The sequence below is a fragment of the Elephas maximus genome, chromosome 26, assembly GCF_024166365.1.
Source record: "Elephas maximus indicus isolate mEleMax1 chromosome 26, mEleMax1 primary haplotype, whole genome shotgun sequence".
Classification (NCBI taxonomy): domain Eukaryota; kingdom Metazoa; phylum Chordata; class Mammalia; order Proboscidea; family Elephantidae; genus Elephas; species Elephas maximus.
Window position 1 is genome coordinate 42298358 of NC_064844.1, and position 24697 is coordinate 42323054.

The 24697-nt window shown below is 40.1% G+C and overlaps 1 protein-coding gene across 3 annotated transcripts in view; it reads right to left on the reverse strand.

Moving 5' to 3' along the window:
- PCCB (propionyl-CoA carboxylase subunit beta) overlaps positions 1 to 24697 on the reverse strand; it is a 221428-nt gene that overhangs the window by 25887 nt on the left and 170844 nt on the right. For all 3 annotated transcript variants that reach the window (XM_049870484.1, XM_049870483.1, XM_049870482.1), the window contains one exon: positions 23820 to 23943. In XM_049870484.1, coding sequence (XP_049726441.1) covers positions 23820 to 23943 — 124 coding nt within the window. The remainder of the gene's footprint in view (positions 1 to 23819; positions 23944 to 24697) is intronic.

Here is a 24697-nt window from a genome sequence, read left to right on the forward strand (position 1 = left end):
AATCTTCAAATTCTTCATCTTTGGCCTAGTGGTTGTTGTATAAGTTTGAGTACTGGTCATATTAACTCGTCTTCCTTGTAGGTGTATGGATATTATCCTAGCACTGACAGCACTGTATTTCAGGACAGATCTTGAAATGTTCCTTTTGACGATGAATGCAACACTATTTCTCTTCAATCTGTCATTCCCAACATATAGACCATATGATTGCCTGATTCAAAATGGCCAATACCAGTCCATTTCAACTCACTGATGCCTAGGATGTTGACGTTTATGCATTCCATTTCATTTTTGATGATTTCCAATTTCCCTAGATTCATATTTCGTATATTTCACATTCCTATTATTAATGGATGTTTGCAGCTGTTTTCTTCTCACTTTGAGTCATGTAACATCAGCAGATGAAGGTCCCAAAAGCTTGACTCCATCCATGTCACTAAGGTCATTTTGAGGAGGCAACTCTTCCCCAGTTGTATTTTGAGCGCCTTCCAACCTGACGGGCTCATCTTCTGATACTGTATCAGCGTTCCACTGCTATTCATAAGGTTTTCACCAGCTAACTTTTTTTTATGAGTAGACCACCAGCTCCTTCTCCCTAGTCTTAGTCTGAACACTGTGCTGAAAACTGTCTCCATGAGTGACTCTGCTGGTATCTGAGTATCAGTGGCACAGCTTCCAGCATCACAGCAACATGCAAGCCCCCACAGTATGACAAACTGACAGACACGTGAGGGAATGGCCAAGTGGAAAAGGAAATTAAGAAAGCATTAACATTTACAGTAGCTTCTAAAAGAATAAAGTACCTAGGAATAAATTTAACCATGAAGGTGAAAGACTTATATACAGAAAAGTATAAAACATTACCAGAAGAATTCAGAGAAGGCATTTTGTGTTCATGGATTGGAAGGCTTAATGTAGTTAAGATGTCAATACCACCCAGAGCAATCTATAAATTCAAAGAAATACCCATCAAAATTTCAGCAGCATTCTTTGAAGAAACAGAAAAGCCAATCATCAAATTTTTAATGGAAGGGCAAGGGACGCCGAACAGCTAAAGCAATCTTGAAGAAGAATAAAATAAGTGGACTCACACTTCTGATTTCAAGTCGTACTATAAAGCCACAGTAATTAAAACAGCCTGATATGAATATTGTAACAGACATATATATCAATGGAATAAAACTGAGAGTACAGAAGTAAATCCATACATCTATGGTCAACATATTTTCGACGAGGGTGCTAAGTGTATTCAATGAGGAAGTAAGAGTCTTCAATAAATGGTGCTGGAAAAACCAGATCTTCTGAAGAAGAATGAATCAGCATCTATGCCTCACACAATACACAAAAATCAATTTGAAACGGATCAAGGACCTAAGTGTGAAAATACTCACTGCTGTCAAGTCGATTTCACTCATAGTGACCCTATAGGGCAGAGTAGAACTGTCCCAAAGGGTTTACAAGACTGTAATTCTTTACAGAAGCAGACTGCCACGTTTTTTTCCCAAAAGTGGCTGCTGGGTTCAAACCGCTAACCTTTTGGTTAGCAGCTGAGCACTTTAACCATTGAGCCACCAGGGCTCCAATGCTAAAAAAAAACAAATAAAATTCTTAGAAGAAAACATACAGGCATGGCTGTGGGGCCTAGTTTTTAATGATGGATTATGAGACATGTCAACAAAAGCACAAGCCCCAGAAGAAAATAGATATAGATAAATGGGACCTTACAAAAAATTACAAGCTTTTGTCCATTAAGGGACTTTATCAAAAAAGTGAAAAGATAACCTACAGATTGGGAGAAAATTCGGGGGAATTAAATATCTGATAAAGGTCGAATATCTGAAATTTATAAAATACTTCTACAACTTAATACAAAAAGATAAACAATTCAATCCAAAAATAGGCAAAGGACGTGAACAGACATTTCACCAAAGAGAATATTTAAATGGCCTATGAGCACATGAAAAGATGCTCAATGTCATTAGCCATTAGGGAAATGCAAATCAAATACAATAAGATGCCACCTCACCCCCATATAATGGCAAGAATTTAAAAAAAAAAAGGAAAATGATAGATGTTGGCAAGGCTGTGGAGAAACAGGAACCCTCAGCCATTGCTGGGGGGAATATAAAACGGTACAGCTGTTTTAGAAAACAGATAAGCAGTTCCTCAAAAAGTTGACATAAGAGTACCATATGACACAGGTATTCTGTTCTTAAGTATATACCAGGAGACGTGAAAGTAGCAACGTGAACAGACTCATGTACACCAATGTTCACTGTAGCCCTTTTCACAATAAAAAAGTGGAAACAACGAAAATGTTCATCAACAGATGAATGAATAAACAAATTGTGGTATATACCTACAATGGAATATTACTCAGCCAGAAAGAGAAATGAAGTCCTCATACTTGCCACAACATGGATGAACCTTGAACACATTATGCTAAGCAAAATTAGTCGCTTGCAAAAGGACAAACACTATATGATCTCACTTATATGAAATAAGCAAAAATATACAAACCAAAAATTATTAGTGGTTACCAGGGATGGGAGGGAAGAGGGAAAGGGAAGTTTTTGCTTAGGAGGCACTCAGTTCATATTAATGATGGTGGAATAATTTGTAAAAAGATAGCAGGACATATGAATTGACCTATAACAATAAGTTGATTGAATCAGTAACCAAAAACTATTCATTAAAGAAAACCGCAGCTTCACTCACAGGTGAATTCTACCAAACATTTAAGGAATTGATTTCAATCCTTCTCAAACTCTTCAGAAAAACTCAAGAGGGGGGAACACTTCCTAATTCATTCTATGATGCAGCATTACCCTGATACCAAAGCAATACAAAGACATTGTTTAAGAAAAGAAAACTAGAGACCAATACCCCTTACAGATATAAATGCAAAAATACCCCACAAAATATGAGAAAACCAAATTCAGGAGCATATTAAAAAGAGTATACACCATGACCAAGTGGGATTTATCCCAGGAATGCAAGGGTGGTTTAGCATATGAAAATCAATTTAATACACTAAAGGGAGTGAAACCACATGATCATTTTGATGATGAAGAAAAAAACATCTGACAAAATCAAACACCCTTTCATAATAAAAGCATTCAATAAACCAGGACTAGAAGGGGCCTTTCTCAACGTAATAAAGGCCATATATGAAACACCCACAACTAACATGATAGTTAATGGTGAAAGACTGAAAGCTTTTCCTTTAAAATCAGGAATAAGACAAAGATGTCCACTTTCACCACTTCTATTCAAGATAGCACTAAAAGTTCTATCCAGAAAAATTAGGCAAGAATAAGAAATAAAAGAAATCCAAACTGGAAGCAAAGTAAAACTGTCTCTATTCACACATGACACGATGTTATATCTAGAAAACCCTAAAGAACTCCACACACACACACACACAAAAAAAAAAACCTCTTAAACCTAAAAAATAAATTCACCAGTTAAAAAGTCAGTTGAGTATTTCCATACATAATAACAAACAATCTGAAAACAAAAATTAATTAGACAGAGTTGGAAGCCAACAGGTCACTATAGACCTCCTAGAGCAAAAACCTGAAAAACTAAGGAAAACAGATACAATCGTCAATCCTGGAATGCTAAGCGACAAATGAAGGGAGAAAAAACTCAGCCAAGCACTGAATGGAGTAAGAAACTGACAGAGAACAGAGACTAGGAGAGCTGTGGAATGGAGCTCCCCTACTAGCAAATCCAGCACGGACACGCCATCTTGGACCCCTAAGCCACCAAGAACGGTGGACAGGGAGTACGGGAAGGCAACTTCACGGAGTTCCTAACAGGAGACGGGGCACCCGGTAGCCAGGGATACACACGTGCCTACCCCCACTTCTTTCCTCTGCATGGCCACCAATTCTTTCCGGTGGGCAGCGAATACTTGGACAAAGAGGTTCCGGCTCCTTGCTGCTTAGATTACCCTGCCACCACTGGCCAGTATCTTCAGTGCCATTTTTTTTGCTGCTGTTGTTTTTTTTTACTTCTTTTCTTTCTTTTCTCTCTATAACCTCTTTCCTTTCTTTTCTCCCACCTCGCTGGTACCCTATGCCATCTCCATTCCTTCTGGATGGCTTTGCCATCCCGCTCAGCTGGGAAGCCACTTCCCTGTTCCATGCCATCATGCCAGTGGACTCCCTCAGGGCTTTTTTTTTTTTTTTCAGCTTCTTGACTCTCTACCTCCTTTCCTTTCTTCAAGTGCCGTCTCCGCGACTTTCTGGCAGCTGAGCCACACCGCTTGACTGGGGTACCACCAGCACATAGTTTTCCCAGTCAACGCCGCCAACACCAGTGAACACCCTTGGGGCATTTTCTTTTTCTCGGTTTCTTCTCTACCTTTCTTCCTTTACTTTTTCCTACCCATCTGGACGCGTGTGTCATCTCTGCAGCTTTTTGACGGTCACTGAAACACCACTCAGCTTGGGAGCTTCAGGGACACAGTTTCCCAGTTTATGCCGCAAGGCCAGTGGGCTCCCTCAGGGCATTTTTTTCCCTTTCCTTTTTCTCTTCTCGGTTTCTTGTCTCTACCATCCTTCCATTCCTTTCTTCTGACCACCTGCCCGCATGTGTCATCTACACACACGTCATCTGTGCAACACAATTTGGCTGGGGAGCCACCAGCACATAGCTTCCCCAGTCTGCGCCACCACGTCAGTGGGCACACAAAGGATATTTTTCCTTCCTTTTTTTCCCTCAGTTTCTTCACACTCTCTACCTTCCTTACCGTTCTCCTAACCACCTAGCCACATGTACCATCTCCACCACTTTTTGATGAGCTGTGACATACCACTTGGATGGGGAGCCACCAGCACACAGCTTCCCTGGTCTGTACTGCCAGACCACTGGGCTTCCTTGGGAAATTTTTTTTTTCCTTTTACTTTTTATTGTGCTTTAAGTGAAAGTTTACCAATCATGTCAGTCTCTCATACAAAAATTTAAACACACCCCATATACACTCCTAGCTGCTATCCCCCAAATGAGACAGCACACTCCCTCTCTCCACTCTGTGTTTCCGTGTCCATTCAGCTAGCTGCTGTTCCTCCCTGCCTTCTCATCTCCCCTCCAGACAGGAGCCGCCCACATAGTCTAATGTGTCTACTTGATCCAGGAAGCTCACTCCTTACCAGCATTATTTTCAATCCCACAGTCCAGTCCAATTCCTGTCTGAACAGTTGGCTTTGGGAATGGTTCCTGACTTTGACAAACAGAAGGTCGGGAGACCATGACCTCAGGGGTCCTTCCAGTCTCAGTCAGACCATTGAGTTAGGTCTTTTGACGAGAATTTGAGGTTTGCATCCCACTACTCTCCTGCTCCCTCAGGGGTTCTCTGTTGTGTTCCCTGTCAGGGCAGTCATCGGTTGTAGCCGGACACCATCTAGTTTTTCTTGTCTCAGGTGGATATAGTCTCTGATTTATGTGGCCCTCTCTGTCACCTGGGCTCACAATTACTTGTGTCTTCGGTGCTTTTCATTCTCCTTTACTCCAGGTGGGTTGAGACCAACTGATGCATATTATATGGCCTATTCCTAGTGTTTAAGACTCCAGACACCACTCTCCAAAGTAAGATGCAGAATGTTTTCATAAGACATTTTATTATGCCAATTGACCTAGATGTCCCCTGAAACCATGGTCCCCAAGCCCCCGCCCCTACTACTCCAGCCCTCAAACAGTTCAGTTCATTGAAGAAATTTCTTTCCTTTTGGTTTAGTCCAGTTGTGCTGACCTCATCTGTATTGTGTGTTGTCTTTCTCTTAACCTAAAATAGCTCGTCTACTATTTCATTAGTGAATACCTCTCTCCTTCCCACCCTCCCCACTCTTGTAACCATCAAAGAATATTTTCTTCTCTGTTTAAACCGTTTCTCGAGTTCTTATAATGGTGGTCTCGTACGATATTTGTCCTTTTGCAACTAATTTCACTCACCATAATGCCTTCTAGAGTCCTCCATGTTAAGAAATGTTTCACGGATTCATCGTTGTTCTTTGTCGATGCATAGTATTCCATTATGTGACTATACCATAATTTATCCATTCATCCGTTGATGGGTACCTTGGTTGCTTCCATCTTTTTGCCACGGTAAACAGCGCTGCATCGAACATTGATGTGCACATATCTGTTCATGTAAAGGCTCTTATTTCTCTACAATATATCCCAAGGAGTTGGATTGCTAGATCTTATGGTACTTCTATGTCTAGCTTTTTAAGGAATTGCCAAATCGATTTCCAAAGTGGTTGTACTATTTTACATTCCCACCAGCAGTGTATAAGTGTTCCAGTCTCTTCACAACCTCTCCAACATATATTATTTTGTTTTTTGGATTAATGCCAGCATTGTTGGAGTGAGAGGGAATCTCATTGTAGTTTTGATTTGCCTTTAAAGGCTAATGATCATGAGTATTTCCTCATGTATCTGTTAGCTACCTGAATCTCATCTTTAATGAAGTGCCTGTTCATATCAATTGCCCATTTATTAACTGCATCGTCTTTTTAACATTGAGATTTTTTACTATCATGTAGATGTTAGAGTTCAGGCATTGTTCGGAAATGTCATACCTAAAAACTTTTTTCCAGTCTGAAGGTCATTTCTTTACTCTTTTGGTGAAGTCTTTGGATGAGCATAGGTGTTTGACTTTTAGAAGCCCCTAGTTATCCCATTTCTCTTCTGGTGTTTGTGAATTGTTACTCATGTTTTATATACGGTTTATGCCATGTATTAGGGCTCCTAGCATTGTCCCTATTTTCTCTTCCATGATCATTATTGTTTTAGATTCTATATTTAGGTCTTTGATCCATTTTGAGTTAGTTTTTGTGCATGGTGTGAGGTATGGGTCTTGTTTCATTTTTTTGCAGATGGATATCCAGTTGCACCAGCACCATTTGTTAAAGAGGCTGTCTTTTCCCCCATTTAATAGACTTTGGGCCTTTGTCAAATATCAGCTGCTCACATGCGGATGGGTTTATGTCTGGATTCTCAGTTGTATTCCGGTGGTCTATGTATCTGTTGTTATACCACTACCAGGCTGTTTGACTACTGTGGCTATATAACAGGTTCTAAAATCAGGTAGTGTGAGGTCTCCCACTTTGTTCTTTTTCAGTAATGCTTTACTTATCCAGGGCCTCTTTCCCTTCCATATGAAATTGGTGATTTGTTTCTGCATTGGAATTTGGATCAGAATTGTACAGTATCTATGATCACTTTTGGTAGAAAAGGCATTTTTACAAGGCTAAGTCTTCCCATCCATGATCAAGGTATGTTTTTCCACTTATGTTAGCCTCTTTTGACTTCTTGCAGTACTGTCTTGCAGTTTTCATTGTATATGTCTTTTGTGTCTCTGGTAAGATTTATTCCTAAGTATTTTAACTTCTCAGGGGCTGCTGTAAATGATATTGATTTGGTGATTTCCTCTTCGATGTTCTCTCTGTTGATGTATAGGAATCCAACTGATTTTTGCTGAACTCTTCTTAGTTTCAGTAGTTTTCTTGAAGATTCTTTAGGGTTTTCTGTGTATAACATCATGTCATCTGCAAATAGAGGTATTTTTATTTTTTCCTTGCCAATCTAGATGTCCTTTATTTCTTTATCTAGCCTAAATGCTCTGACTAGGACCTCCAGCACAATGTTGAATAAAAGTGGTGATAAAGGGTATCCTTGTCTGGTTCCTGATCTCAAGGGGAATGCTTTTAGGCTCTCTCCATTTAGGATGATGTTGGCTGTTGGCTTTGTGTAAGTGCCCTTTTTTATGCTGAGGAATTTTCCTTCTGCTCCTATTTTATTGATAGTTCTCATCAGGAATGGGTATTGAACTTTGTCAAATGCCTTTTCTGCATCAATTCATAAGATCATGTGTTTCTTGTCCTTTGTTTGTTTTATTTATACAAAATTTTCTGCCAACAAATCTTCAACAATTCTCCCTGTACTTCCTGTTATCCCTCCCTGTTCTGGTACTCCAATCATTCATAGGTTATTTCTCTTGATAGAATCCCATATGATACTTAGGGTTTCTTCATTTTTTTAATTATATTTCTTCGAATATATTGCTGCCAAGTGTTTTATCTTCAGTCTCACTAATTCTGCCTTCCACTTGCTCAATTCTGCTCCTTTGACTTTCTACTGAGTTGTCTAATTCTGTAATTTTATTGTTAATCTTCTGAATTTCCGATTGCTGCCTCTCTATGAATTCTTGCAGCCTATTAAATTTTTTACTGTGTTCTTGAATAACGTTTTTAAATTCTTCAACAATCATCTTATCTGTGTGTTCCTTGGCTTGTTCTGCGTTTCACCTGATCTCCTTCCTGGTCTCGTTCCTGATGTCTTGAAGAGTTCTATATATTAATTTTTTATATTCTCTATCTGGTAATTACAGGAATACACCTTCATCTGGAAGATTCCTTCATTCTTTGTTTTGAGAGCTTGTTAAAGTGATCATGGTCTGCTTCTTTATGTGATTTGATATCGACTGTTGTCTCCGAGCTATCTGTAAGTTATTGTATTGGTTTATGTTTGCTTACTGTATCCTCACTTCTTGCTTTGCTTTGTTTTGATGTGCCCAAATAGGCTGCTTGAGTGCGCTAGCTTGATTATTTTCACCTTTGAATCTCTAACATCCTGTCACTGGATGGCTAGAGCTGTTATCAGGTATATCAGCCTAGGAGTCCATTAACTTTTCTTGTATGGATTCAGCTCAGGTGTCCATACAGGTGGTCATCAAGTGTGTGGTACAGGCTCTGTCCTACAGTCTTAAAGGGGCGGGGCAATTGGTGTAGGTACAGGTATCTGGTTGCAGCAGGTGGTCACACTCTGAACAAGGCAGAGGGTTGACAACCATCCCTTGAGTGTCTGTGATAAAAGCATGTCCCTGTTCCCTAGAGTGCACAGGTGGGTGGGTTCTGCAGCTGGACCATGGGCACCCAATGCTTTCGGTTTTAAGGACTGGAAGGTACCCCTTATCCTTGGAACCCCGTCACAAGTGGCTAGGTGACATGGGTGGAGCCACTAGTCCTTATGCCTCTGATGTGGGTAGGTGAGGACCCTGCTTAACAGGCAAAGAGGGGTCAAACATCAAACACCCACCTCTCCACCACACAGCTGATACAGTTGCAGTCTGCCAACAAAGGCCTATTCTCCATGCAGGGGCAAAAGGTATTCCACATCCATGGACCATTTGTGCCTGGACAAGAGCCACTTCTGTCCTGAGCTCCCCAGCTTAGTGGAGCTGACAGGTTATCTTTTCCCCCAATTGTGAATTTATTCCTTTTCCAAGGCCAGGAGAATGGCTCAGGATGCACAGCAGGACCTATCTACCTCCAGGGAAACAGGCAGCCACTGAAACCAGGTTAGGGGCTCGGGCTGTGGTAAAATATACGCAAGTACTTAGCTTTTGCCTAGAGTGCCATTTTTCTCTGGTTCCGGAGATGTGAGTAGGCTGTGCGGCTCACTGTCTCTCCCTAAGGAAACCACCTCTGGAACACTGCCAGCAGCCCTGCTGCGGTCGCTCCAGGGAATGGTGCCTGAGGGTTCCCGGCAATTCAGGTCCAGCAACTCCTTGTTAGTTCTGAGCCATCTCTCCCTCCCCCTGCCGCTCAGTCCGTTTTCTAACTTTCCCTTTGACGTTTAGGGCTCCTAGCTTGACAAAAATATAATTGTTTTACTTGTTTTTCCGGGTCTTTGTTGTAAGAGGGACCACCGGAAGCATCTGACTACTCTGCCAACTTGGTCCCGCCCCCTCCCTAGGGGAATTCTGTTTTTTTTTCCTGTTTCTTGTCTCTCTTTCTACATTATTTCCACTTCTTACCCCCAACACCTGGCTGCGTGTGCCATTTTTTCTTTTGGTTTATTATCTCTCTCTCCCATCCGTCCTTTTCTTTCTCCCATCTACCGAGTCACGTATATCAAATCCACCCCTTCTTGATGCAACCAAAAAAACCAAACCTGTTGCTATCGAGTTGACTCCGACTCATAGCGACCCTATAGGACAGAGTAGAACTGCCCCATAGAGGTTCCAAGGAGCGCCTGGTGGATGTGAACTGCCAACCTTCAGGTTAGTAGATGTAGCACTTAACCACTACACCACCAGGGTTTTCCCCCTTCTTAATGGGCTGTGTCAAACCACCCGTCTAGAAAGCCACCAGCACACGGCTTCCCCAGGTCTGCACCACTCCACTGACAAGCTCCCACAACACCATTTTTTTACTTCGTGTCTGTTTTCCCTTATTTTTGTCTTCCACTGCTGTCTTCTTTTCCACATCCACTTAGGTCCACACATGACATCATCCCCCTTCCCTCCTGCCTAACTGCACCAGTCACTGAGCACTGCATACCCAAGTGACACAGACGCAGACCACTGGATCTCGTCCCATAGGTCCCAGCACACACTGCAAAGAACTCATTCCCCACCCCTCCCCCTCTACTGGGCCTGTCATGCTACACCATAGCTGAACAACTAAGTCTGCCCATCTGGACAAGGTACTGAGAAGTACCGTGCCCACAGATGAACAACAACAAAGAACATCCAGACTGCGTGGCAAGACATAGCCAAATAAAACAGAAACATAGGACGAAATAAATCTACAACCAATAAACATAGAATATAATTCCCAAAAGTCCCAAAGACAACAGACAATATAAAACATAATGAAAGGACAGGATGGCTCTAAAAAGCATCCGAATTAAATAGCACATGACCATCCAGTAGAAGAAAAGGCACCGGATGTACCTAAAAGGGCATTCAAAACTCTAACAAGTCAGGGCTCTCCACAAGATAAAGGAAAACACAGACAAAAATAAGGAAAAAATAGACAAAATGATGGAAAATACGAAGAGAAAACAATGGAAGAGTTCGAGAAAAGTAATACAGGAACAAAATGTCAAAATAAATGAACAACTAGAAAATACAAAAACAGCAGTTAGAAATTCAAAAGATAAACAAGATTTCAGAAATGGACAGCACCAGAAAAGGTTTTAAGAGAAAACCTGAAACAGTGGAAGACAAGATCAGTGATATTGAAGACAAATACTTGGCTACGACTTAGTGGAAAAATCAGAAAAAAGAATGAAGAAAATTGAAGAAACCCTGATAACAATGTGAGATATAATCAAAAGAAAAATCTGCATATACTGGAGTTTAGGAAAAAGAGAAGAAAACAGAGAAGATCATTGAAGATTTGCTGACAGACAACTTCCCTAATATCATGAAAGATGAAAAGCTGACCATCCAAGAAGCCCAACAAACCCCATATAGGATAGACCCCAAAAGAAAATCATCAAAGCATATTATAATCTCATTTTCTAAAACCACAGACAAAGAAGCAATCCTGAAAGCAGCTCAAGAAAAACAAAAGTCACATAAGAAGGGGAAGCAATAAGACAAAACTCTGATTACTTGGCAGAAACCACGCAGGCAAGAAAGCAATGGGATGATATATAAAACCCTGAAAGGAAAAAAATTGCCAGCCAAGAATAATATATCCTGTAAAACTCTTGCTTAAATATGATGGCAAAATTAGGACATTTCCAGATAAAGAGAAATTAAGGAATATGTAAAAACCAAACCAAACTTACAAGAATTATTAAAGAGAGTACTTCAGTTAGAGAACCAACATCAGACAACGCCCTGAATCTACGAAGCAAGACCACAACAGCCAGATACCAACCGATGGTAAAACAAAACTAAAAAATTTACAACACAGAACCAGAGTGGTCAATCTGTAAATGACAACAATGTCAGAACAATAAAAGGGGGAAGAAACGGTGTAGGTATAGAACTTACAAATGGAAAGGAACTCAAGGCAATATCAAGTAAAAAACAACTGGTTTAAACTTAGGAAGATAGGGGTAAATTTCAAGGTATCCACAAAGAAAGTTAACAAACTTGCTCATCAAAATAAAGAAGAAAAACCAAGTCTCAAAAAACACAAAATCTACAAACACGAAAGAAACAAACAAAAAATACAAAAAAAAGGAATTCAGCACAGGAGAATAAGAGGAACAAAGAAAACACAAGCATCACAAAAGAAAAAAAAAAGGCAACACAAAATGACAGCAATAAACTCACACCTATCAGTAATCGCACTGAATGTAAATGGCTTAAATGCACCCATAAAGAGACAGAGAGTAACAGAATGGAAAACAAAACAGGACCCAACAATATGCTGTCAACAAGAGACACACATTAGAAACAAAGACACAAATATATTAAAAATCAAAGGATGGAAAAAAATATATCAAACAAACAGCAACCAAAAAGAGCAATGGCAGCAGTATTAATCTCAGATAAAATAGACTTTAAAACAAAATTCACCATAAAAGACAAGGAAGAACATTACATAATCCACCGTGAGGACACAGCCACAATAAATACCTACGCACACAATGACAGGGCTCCTAAATAAACTCTAAGAGCACTGAAAAGAGAAACTGACAGTTCCACAATAATAGCAGGAGACTCCAACACTCAGTAAGGACAGAACATCTAGAAAGAAATTCAACAAAGATACAGAAGATCTAAAGGCCAAATCAACCAACTTGACCTCACAGACATACCTAGAAAACTCCACCCAACAGCAACAAAGTTCCAACACACATGGAACGCTTTCCAGATTAGACCACATTTTAGGCCAAAAAGCAACCCTCTACAAAATCCAAAACACTGAGATAATACAAAGTATCTTCTCTGATCACACCACCATCAAAGTAGAAATTAATAACAGGAAGAACAAGAAAAAAAAAAATCAAATACATGGAAACTGAATAACACCTCGCTTAAAAACCACTGGGTAACACAAGAAATCAAAGACAGAGTCAAAAAACTCCTAGAATGAACATACATCATACCAAAGCCTTTGGGACACACCAAAGGCATTGCTTAGAGGTCAATTTATAGCAACAGAAGCACACATCCTAAAAGAAGGGGGACAAGATCAAAACATTAGCTATACAACTCAGAGAAATAGACAACAGCAAAAGAAGCCCACAGCCACCAGAAGAAAGGAATAATAAAGATCAGATCAGAAAAAAATGAAATAGATAACAGAAAAACAATAGAAAGAGTCAACAAAACCAAAGGTTGCTTCTTTGGAAGGATCAATGAAATTGACAAACCATTAGCCAAATTGACAAAATAAAAATAGGAGAGGACACAAATAACCCAAATAAGAAATGAAATGGGGGACAAAATAACTCACGACATGGACGGATCTGGAGAACATTATGCTGAGTGAAATAAGTCAATCACAGAAGGACGAATATTGTATGAGACTACTATTTATTATAAAAACTCATGAAAAGGTTTACATGCAAAAAGAAACAATCTTTGCTGGTTACAAGGGGGGGCAGAAAGGGATACTAAATAGACAATAGATAAGTGGTAACTCTAGTGAAGGGATACACAGTACACAATAGGAAAGCTAGCACAACTTGACCACGGCAAGATCATGGAAGCTCTGTAGACACATCCAAACTCCTTGAGGGTCCAAATTACTGGGCTGAGGGCTGGGGACCAAAGTCCCTGGGAACATCTAGTTCAATTGGCATAATATAGTTTATAAAGAAAATGTTCTACATTCTACTTTGGTGTGTAGCTTCCGGAGTCTTAAAAGCTTGTGAGTGGCCATCTAAGATACTCTACGGGTCTCACCACGTCTGGAGCACGAGAGAATGAAGAAAACCAAAGACACAAGGGAAAGATCAGTCCAAAGAACTAGTGGACCACAAGCACCACAGCCTCCACCAGAGTCCAACACAACTACATGGTGCCCGGCCACCAATATCAACTGCTGACAGGGATCACAACAGAGGGTCCCAGACAGAGGTGGAGGAAAACGTAGAACAAAATTCTAACTCACACAGAAAAACAGGCTTACTGGTCTGACAGAGACTGAAGAAACCCCAATAGTATGGCCCCTGGACTCCCTTTTAACTCAGTACTGAAGTCACTCCTGAATTTCACCCTTCAGCCAAAGACCGTTGCTGCTGCTGCTGTTGTTGTTGTTACTGTTAGGTGCTATCAACTAGGTTCTGACTCACAGTGACCCTATAGGACAGAGTACAACTGCCCCGTCGGGATTCCAAGGAGAGGCTGGTGGATTTGAACTGCCGACCTTTTGGTAAGCAGCCAAGCTCTTAACCACTACACCACTAGGGCTCCAGCCAAAGATCAGACTAGACAGGCCCATAAAACAAAATAAGACTAAATGGCACACCAGCCCAGGGGCAAGGACAAGAAGGCAGAAGGGAATACAAAAGCCGGTATCGGTGAAACCAAGGTCAAGAAGGGAAGGGTATTGACATGTCGTGGAGGTGGTAACCAATGTCATGAAACGATATGTGTATTAATTGTTTAATGAGAAATTAAAAAATTAAAACAATTCAATTTACAATATCGGTAAAGAATAAAATACTTAGTAATAAATTTAACCAAGCCAGAGCAAAACTTATATACACTAAAAACTACACTGTGGAAAGAAAATGAAGAAGGCCTAAATAAATGGTAAGACATCCCTTGTCCATAACTGAAAGACTTATTATTTTTAAGATGACAATACTACCCAAAGTGATATAGTTTCAATACAATCCCTACCAAAACCCCAACAGATTTTTTACAAAAACAGGAAAACCACAGCCTAAAATTAATAAGAAATTTCAAGGGACATAGAATAACCAATTTTTAAAAAGAGGAACAAAGTTGGAGGAGTCTTACTTCCTGATTTCAAAACTTATTACAAAGCTACAGTGACAAAACATTGGTATAAGGACATACCTATAAACCAATGGAATATAAATGATAGCCCATAAACAAACCCTTATATCTGTGGTCAGTTGATTTTGAGAAGGATCCCAAGACCACTGAATGGGTAAACAACAGCTCTTAACAAATGGTGGTGTAAAAACTGGATGTTGTTGCTGTTGAGGTGTCACTGAGTTGCTTCAGACTCATAGCGATGCTATATACAACAGAACGAAACACTGCCCAGTCCTGTGCCATCCTCACAATCGTTATTATGCTTGGGCACCACTGATGCAGCCACTGTGTCAATCCACGTTGTTGAGGGTCTTCCTCTTTTTCGCTGACCCTCTACTTTACCAAGCATGATGTCCTTCTCCAGGGACAGATCCCTTCTGATAACACGTCCAAAGTATGTGAGACGTAGTTTCACCATCCTTGCTTCTAAGGAGCATTCTGGCTGTACTTCTTCCAAGACAGGTTTGTTCGTTCTTTTGGCAGTTCATGGTATATTCAATATTCTTCACCAACACCATTATTCAAAGGCATCAATTCTTTTTCAGTCATCCTTATTCACTGTCCAGCTTTCTCATGCATATAAATTGACTGAAAACATCATGGCTTGGTTCGTGTGCAAGTCTAGTCTTCAAGGTGACATCTTTGATTTTTAACACCTTAAAGAGGTCTTTTGCAGATTTGCCGAGAGCAATGAATTCTTTGATTTCTTGACAGCTGCTTCCATGGGTGTCGATTGTGGATCTAAGTAAAATGAAATTCTTGACAACTTCAAAACTAGATAGCCACATGCAAAAGAATGAAACTGGACCCTTAGCATTATACCATATAGAAAAAGTAACCCAAAATTGATGCAAGACCTAAATAGAAGAACTAAAACTACAAAACACTTAAAAATAAGCATAGAGGCAAATCTGCATGGCCTTGGAGTTGCCAACTGTTTCTTAGATACGATATCAAAAAGCACAGGTCAAAAAAAGAATACGTAAATTGGACTTCATCAATATTAAAAACACTACCATGAAAATGGAAAGACAACCTACAGAATGGAATATCTGCAAAGCATATTATTTATTAAGGGTTCAATATCCAGAATAACGAACTCCTACAACTCAACAAAATAAAAGCTAAACCACTCAATTAAAAAATGGGCCAAAGACTGTAACACATTTTTCCAAAGAAAGCATACAAATGGCCAATAAGCCCGTGAAAGGATGCTCAACATCATTAAAAAACCCACCACCACCAAAAAAACAAGGAAAATATTAGTTCAAGAGACAAAAGGGCCACATAAACCAGGGACTCCGTCAGCCTGAGACCAAAAATACTAGATGGCACCCGGCTACCACCAATGACCGCCCTGACAAGGAACACAACAGAGAGTCCCTGATGGAGCAGGAAAAAAGTATGGTGCAAAACCCAAATTCATGTAAAAAGACCAGACTTAATGGTCTGACCGAGACTAGACGAATCCCAGAGGACATGGCCCCTGGACTCTCGGTTAACCCAGAACTAAAACCATTCCCGGAGCCAACTCTTCAGACAAAGATTAGGCTGGACTATAGAACATAAAATAATACATGTTAAGAGTGTGCTTCTTAGTTCAAGTAGTTACAAGAGATTAGATGGATAGCACCTATCCAATGGCGGGGTGAGAAGGCAGAAAAGGACAGAAGCTGGGTGAATGGACATGGGAAACCCAGGGTGGAAAGGGTTGCATAACAATATCTGTATAGATTTTTGAATGGGAAATTAACTTGAACTATAAACTTTCACCTAAAGCACAATTTAAAAAACAACAAAAAAATCCACTACCGTCAAGTTGATTCCCACTAAAAGTGCAAATCAAAACCACAATGAGATATGCCCCCACACTTACTAAAACCAAAAACCATACCCATTGCTGTCCAGCCACTTCCTACTCATGGTGACCCCACAGTGTGTCAGAACAGAACTGCACTACGCACTACATACCTACTAAAAAAAAATTTTTTTTAGAATGGTAATAATAAAATAAAAAATAAAATACAAGCACTCGTAAGGATGTGGAGAAATTAGAATCCTCATCTATTGCTACAGGGAATGTAAAATGGTATAGACCCTGCGGAAATCAGTTGGGCAATTCCTCAAAAAGTTAAACACAAAATTACCATATGATCCAGCAATTCCACCTCTAAGTACATAACCAAAAAAATTGAAAACTGGAATTCAGATTCTTATACACTAATGTTCATTGCACCATTATTCACAATAGCCAAAAGATGTAAACCACCTAAGTGTCCATCAGATGAATAAACAAAATGTGATATATGCATAGAAAAGAATATTATCTATCCATAGAATAAATGAAGTTCCAATACATGCTACAACATGAATGAACCTCGAAAGCATTATGTTAAGTGACATAAGCCAGACATGAAAGGACAAATATTGTATAATTCCTCTTATATGAAATGTCTAGAATAGGCAAATATATAGAGACAGAATATAGATTAGAGGTCACCAGGGACTGTGGGAGGAGAAAATGGGGGGTTACTGCCTAATGGGTTCAGACTTTCTGTTGAGGTGATGAAAAATTTTGGAAATAGATAGTGGTGAGGGTTGTATAACACTGTGAATGTAATTAATGCCACTGAACTGTATACTTTAAAATTGTTAAAATGTCATATTTTATGTTATATGAATTTTACCACAACAAAAAAATTTTTCAGCTGCAAAAAAAGTATGCGCATCGAAAGATACCATTAAAAAAATGAATAGGCAAGTCACAGACCAGGAAAAATTATGTGAATGAAGTACATATATCTGACAGAGGACTCACATCAAGAATACATAAATCGAAAAACCAAACCCGCTACCGTCAAGTCGATTCAGACTCAAAGTGACCCTACAGGACAGGGTAGAACTGCCCCATAGGATTTCCAAGGCTGTAATCTTTATGGAAGCAGACTGCCATATCTTTCTCCCGCAGAGTGGCTGGTGGGTTCAAGCCACCAACCTTCTGGTTAGCAGCTGAGCTCTTAACCGCGGTGCCACCAGGGCTCCGAAACACCAAATAGGGATGAAGAAGTGCAGGAATAAATGTATGAGTTTCCTAGGGATGCCGTAACAAAGTACCACAAAGTGTGTGGCTTTAAACAACAGATATTTATTGTCTCACAATTCTGGAGGCTTCTAGTCCAAAGTCAGGGTGTTGGCAGGGACATGTTCTCTCTGAAGGCTCTAGGGGAAGGTTCTTTCTTGTCTTTCTCAGTCTGGGAGCCCCAGATATTCCTTGCCTTGCAGATGCATCTTCACGTAGCTGTGGTCCCTCTGTGCCTCTCCTTTTTTATAAGGATACCACTCAAATTGGATTAGGACCCACCCTACTCCAGTAAGACCTCATGTTAACACATAACATCTTCAAAGAACCTATTGCCAAATAATTTCACATTCCCAGTTGGCAGACGTGGGGGTTGGGGTAGGGATTGAGCATATCTTTTTGAAGAACATAATTCAATCCATAACAACGAATAAAGCTGCTTTAAAAAAAAAACACACACAACTAGATGGTGTCCGGCTACCACCACCGACTGCTCTGACAGGGATCACAATAGAGGGTCCTGGACAGAGCAGGAGAAAATGTAGAACAAAATTCTAACACACACACAAAAGATCAGACTTACTGGTCTGACAGAGACTGGAGAAACCCTGAGAGTGTGGCCCACGGACACCCTTTTAGCTCAGTACTGAAGTCACTCCTGAGGTTCACCCTTCAGCCAAATATTAGACAGGCCCATAAAACAAAGCAAGCTTAAAAGTGCATACCAGCCCAGCGGCAAGGACTAGAAGGCAGGAGGGGACAGGAAAGCTGGTAACAGGGAACCCAAGGTCAAGAACAGAGAGTGCTGACATGTCATGGGCTTGGTAGCCAATGTCAAAAACAATATGTGTGTACTAATTGTTTAATGAGAAGCTCATTTGTTCTGTAACCTTCATCTAAAGTACAATTTTAAAAAAAGCAGTGACCTGATGAACTTCTATACTCTGCCCACCCCGAGTCCATAAACAACAAAGAATTACTGACTCAAGGAAAAAAGTCAAGAAACCACAACAGAAACCTAACATTCAGACTCAGGCATGGCTAGGGGAGGGGGCACCCAGGAAAGACACCCTGGATATTTATAGATAAAGCTCCCAAGACGAGCCGGTTTCTTAAAAAGTGGACTTTGTAAAAGCCAACCAGTGTTTCAGCGTGCCAGAAGCAACAGGTGCAGTCACGGGCAGATCTTGGGGTAGATACAGAGAATCACAGGAAGTCGACCGTGAGACAGACACAGCTTAGGGGAGGAACTGAAGGGATGTATGAACAGCCGATAACTTACTGTATGAATAAAATATATTTTCAAGCATATCTAAGTTTCTAACTTTAAAAACTTTTAAAAGGAAAATGGCTATAGCCAAAATAAAATATGAAGCTGGGTCAATGGCGTAAGGTGGAGTCTCCTCCTATACACTTAGGGATGGAGGAGGCATATAGATTCAAAACAAACCTAAGAACCTAAGTGTCCATCAACAGATAAATGCATAAACAAAATGTGGTACATAATACAATAGAATACTATGCAGCCATAAAGAATGATGAGTCCTTGGAACATCTTATAACATAGATGGATCTGAAGGACATTATGCTGAGTGGAATAAGTCAATCACAAAAGGACAAATACTGTATAACTGCATTTTTTTTTTTTAATTTTTATTGTGCTTTAAGTGAAAGTTTGCAAAGTCAGTCTCTCATACAAAAATTTATATACACCTTTTTTATACACCTAGTTGCTCTCCCCCTAATGAGACAGCACACTCCTCCTTTCCACTCTCTATTTTCGTGTCCATTCAGCCAGCTTCTGACCCCCTCTGCCCCCTCATCTCCCCTCCAGACAGCAGCTGCCCACATAGTCTCATGTGTCTACTTGATCCGAGAAGCTCAGTCCTCACCAGTACCATTTGCTACCCCATCCCACTGCCCCCTGCCATCTAGTCGATTCCAACTCATAGCGGCCCTATAGGACAGAGTAGAACTGCCCCACAGAGTTTCCAAGGGGAGCCTGGCGGATTTGAACTGCAGACCTCTTGGATAGCAGCCGTAGCACTTAACCACTATGTCACCAGGGTTTCCTGCTATCCCATAGTCCAGTCTAATCCCACTGAAGATTTGGCTTTGGGAATGGTTCCTGTCTGGGGCTAACAGAAGGCCTGGGGACCATGACCTCTGGGGTCCTCCTAGTCTCAGACAGACCATTAAGTCAGGTCTTTTTGCAAGAACTTGAGGTCTGCATCCCACTGATCTCCTGCTACCTCAGGGGTTTTCTGTTGTGTTCCCTGTCAGGGCAGTCTTCAGTTGTAGCCGGGCACCATCTAGTTCTTCTGGTCTCAGGTTGATGTCGACTCTGCTTTATGTGGCCCTTTCTGCCTCTTGGGCTCAAAATTACCTTGTGTCTTTGGTGTTCTTCATTCTCCTTTGCTCCAGGTGACTTGAGACCAATTGATGCATCTTAGATGGCCACTTGCTAGAGCTTAAGACCCCAGACACCACCCTCCAAAGCAGGATGCAGAATGTTTTCTTAATAGATTTTATTATGCCAATTGACCTAGATGTTCCCTGAAACCATGGTCCCCAAACCCCCACCCCTGCTATGCTGGCCTTCGCAGTGTTCAGTTTATTCAGGAAACTCCTTTGCTTTTGGTTTAGTCCAGTTCCGCTGACCTCTTCTGTACTGTTGTCTTTCCCTTCACCTAAAATAGTTGTCTACTATCTAATTAGTGAATACCCCTCTCCCTCCCTCCCCACTCTCGTAACCATCAAGGAATATTTTCTTCTCTGTTTAAACTATTTCTCGAGTTCTTATGATAGTGATTTCATACAGTATTTGTCCTTCTGCAGCTAATTTCACTCAGCATAATGCCTTCCAGGTTCCTCCATGTTATGAAATGTTTCACAGATTCATCATTGTTCTTTGTCAATGCATAGTATTTCATTGGATGAATATGCCATAATTTATTTATCCATTCATCCGTTGATGGGTACCTTGGTTGCTTCCACCTTTTTGCTATTGTAAACAGTGCTGCAATGAACATGGGTGTGCATATATCTGTTCATGTAAAGGCTCTTATTTCTCTAGGATATGTTCCAAGGAGTGGGAGTGCTGGAACATATGGTAGTTCTATTTCTAGCTTTTTAAGGAAGCACCAAATCGATTTCCAAAGTGGTTGTACCATTTGACATTCCCATCAGCAGGGCAGAAGTGTTCCAGTCTTTCCACAACCTCTCCAACGTTTATTATTTTGTGTTTTTTGGATTAACGTCAGCCTTGTTGGAGATGGAATCTCCTTGTAGTTTTGATTTGTATTTCTCTAATGGCTAATGATCATAAGCATTTCCTCATGTATCTGTTAGCTACCTGAATGCCTTCTTTAGTGAAGTGCCTGTTCATATCCTTTGTCCATTTTTTTAATTGGAACATTTGTGTTCTTGTAGTTGAGTTTTTGCAGTATCACATAGATTTTAGAGAACAGACGCTGATTGGAAAAGTCATAGCTAAAAACTTTTTCCTTGTCTGTAGGTAATCTTTTTACTCTTTTGGTGAAGTCTTTGGATGAGCCTGGGTGTTTGATTTTTAGGAGCTCCCAGTTATCTAGTTTCTCTTCTGGTGTTTGTGCACTGTTAGTCATGTTTTGTATGCTGTTTATGCCATGTATTAGGGCTCCTAGCATTGTCCCTATTTTTTCTTCCATAATCTTTATCATTTTAAGATTTTATATTTAGGTCTTTGGTCCATTTTGAGTCAGTTTTTGTGCATGGTGTGAAGTATAGGTCTTGTTTCATTTTTTTGCAGATGGATATCCAGTTATGCCAGCACCATTTGTTAAAGAGACTGTCTTTTCCCCCATTTAACTGACATTGGGCCTTTGTTAAATATCAGCTGCTCGTATGTGGATGGATTTAGGTCTGGATTCTCAATTCTGTTCCATTGGTCTATGTATCCGTTGTTGTACCAGTGCCAGGCTGTTTTGACTACTGTGGCAGTATAATAAGTTCTAAAATCAGGTAGAGTGAGGCCTCCCACTTTGTGCTTCTTTTTCAGTAATGCTTTATTTACTTGTGATTGCACTTTCATAGAAAGACAAGAATAGGTGAATCCACAGAGACCAAGGCTCACTGGTGGTACAAAGGAGGGGTGCAGGGAGTCATTCTCTAGATAGTAGACACTTATTATTTTTGATGATGAGAAACATAACATCAAATATAGGTGAAGTGTACACAGCCTGACCAAGGTAAATGATGTCACTAAGACACACAAAAGAAAATATGACCTTTTACTAATTGCTAGGGCATATATAATTTTGCAACACCACCAACAACCAAAAAATATATGTGTCGGTATATATGTATGTATGCATATATGTATATATATATGCATGTATGTGTGTGCATGCATATATATTCATATATGCAATAATGTACCTGGGGGCACTGTTACAGATACTTTTTAGACATAATCAAATACCTCACGGGATTGGTTTTCTGGGCTTGAAGGTCTAGGACCACAGTCTTGCAAGACAACTCAGTCGACTGGCATAATATAGTTTATGAAGTTTGTGTTCTACATCCAAGTCTGGTGAGTAGTGTCTGGGGTCTTAAAACCTTGCGAGTGGCCATCTAAGATACAACTATTGGTCTCTCCTCATCCAGAACAAAAGAGAAAGAAGTAAATCCAAGACTCAGAGAAAAAACTAGACTACAGGACTGTCTATACAAACCACAGCTTCATCTACCCTGAGAAGCTACCACTACCGATCGTTCTCCAATAGATGGATTTTGATATGTTGGGAGAAAAATGTTGAACAAAACCTCAAATTCTTAAAAACATCCACAATTGCTAGGTTGGTTAAGACCAGGGGACTCCTCCTGACTAGTGTCCTGAGATACTCTTTAAACCTTACACTGAAACTATTCCACTTGAGGTCAGCTTTTAGCTAAATAACATTGGCTCACAAAATAAAGAATATCACCTGTGAGTACTGCGACTCCTTTAAAAAATCATCTATTTGAGACCAAACAGTCAACAATTACTTTAAAACAAAGATGAGAATGTAAGGGGACAGGGAAACCAGATTAATGAAAATGAAAAAACCAGAACAGAAATAATGAGAATGTTCACACACTGTGAAGAATGTAACTAATTTCACTGAACATATTGTGTAGAAATTTTTGAATGGAAATCTAATCTGCTGTGTAAACTTTCATAAGAACACAATATTATTTTTAAAAAAATAAGAGGAAAAATAGTAAGGAGGGAAGCAGTGTTGACAGCTCCACTCCCATGCCCCACCCAGAGCATAGTCAGGAATCCCCATCATTTTGCTGTAACTCAAATCTGGTTTACCACCACAGATGTGTGGGCACAGACACAGCAAGATGCCATTAATTTGTCTCCCACTGGAGAAAGGCACTCCTTGGAAACCCTATGCGGCAGTTCTACTCTGTCGTATAGTGTCGCAATGGGTTGGAATCAACTAAACAGCAACAGGTTAACGGGAGGAAAAAAAGAAAGCAGCTAAAAAACCCAAACACAGGCCATTTTCAGAGCTCAAAGTTTAATGTCAATATAGGAAAAGAAAGAATGGCAAGATTTTCAGTACTATTCATTAATTCAACAAATTTTTATTGAACACCAAGTATGTATTTGGCACCCTTTAAGGCACCGGAGATACAACAGTGAATAAGACACCAACACCCCTGCCCTCGTGGAGCGCGTAGTTTAGTGAGTGAGTCATGTATCTAACTAAGGGGTTTGGAAAACAGACCTTTAAAAAGGTAAGGACTTTGCAAGCTAAGGAGGAAAGTTATTGATAAACCCTTAAAAAACAGTTAAGTATGAAAGAACCATTTTGAGATATCAACATTAAAAAAGAAAAGAACTTTTACATCTATTTGAGTTTTTTGTCTGGCCATGGAAAGGCAGAAGGCAAATACCTTGGGCCCAGGTAGCACCCCCACCGCGACCCCACCTACCTGAGGCCACCTTGGGTTGGTTCCCAACAATGCCAACAGTCCTTCCGTTCATTCTTGCAAAACCAACAATGATGTTCTTGGCATAATTGGGCATTATCTCAAAAAATTCTCGCTCATCAACAACCTGCAGGGATAAATTTACCTGAGTTCAAAATGGTAAAGTAAAAGATCCAGGAATTACACACACCACTGGCTGGAGTTCCCCCCATACCACAGGCTCCCTCTCCAAGGAAACAGAATAGTAGGCAATGGCAGCAGCTCCACACACTCCAAGGCTTTTGCCTCTAACTGAGTCTTCTTGTCTAATTTGATTAGCTAATACTTCCAATACAATGTTAAATAGTAGTAGAGATAGTAGGCATCCTTGTCTTGTTCCTGAGCTTAGTGGAACTACCTTTAATGTTTCCCTACTAAATAAGACACAGGCTTTTGAAAAGGTGTATGCTAAATTTTATCACGTATCCATCAATTCCTATTTTCTAGAGTGTTGCTATCAGAAATGGGTACTAAATTTTCTTAAAGACTTTTTTCAGCATCTATGGAGATAATCAATGATTAATAGCTTATCCTGGATTTTCTAATATTGAGACAACCTTACATTCCTAGAATAACTCTCACTTGGTCGTGGTGTATTATCTTAATGTGGTGTTGGAATCTGCTAGGTTAGTATTTCATTTGGTATCATTGCATCAATATTAGTAATATTAACCTGATAATCTTTTTAAGGTTCAGTTATCAATATTACACTTGCCTCATAAAAAGAATGTGGAAGTTGTGCGTGTGTGTTTCCATTTTCTATGCTCTGGAGGAGCCCTGGTGGCACAATGCTTAAGAGCTCGTTTGCTAACCAAAAGGTCAGCAGTTCCAATCCACCAGCT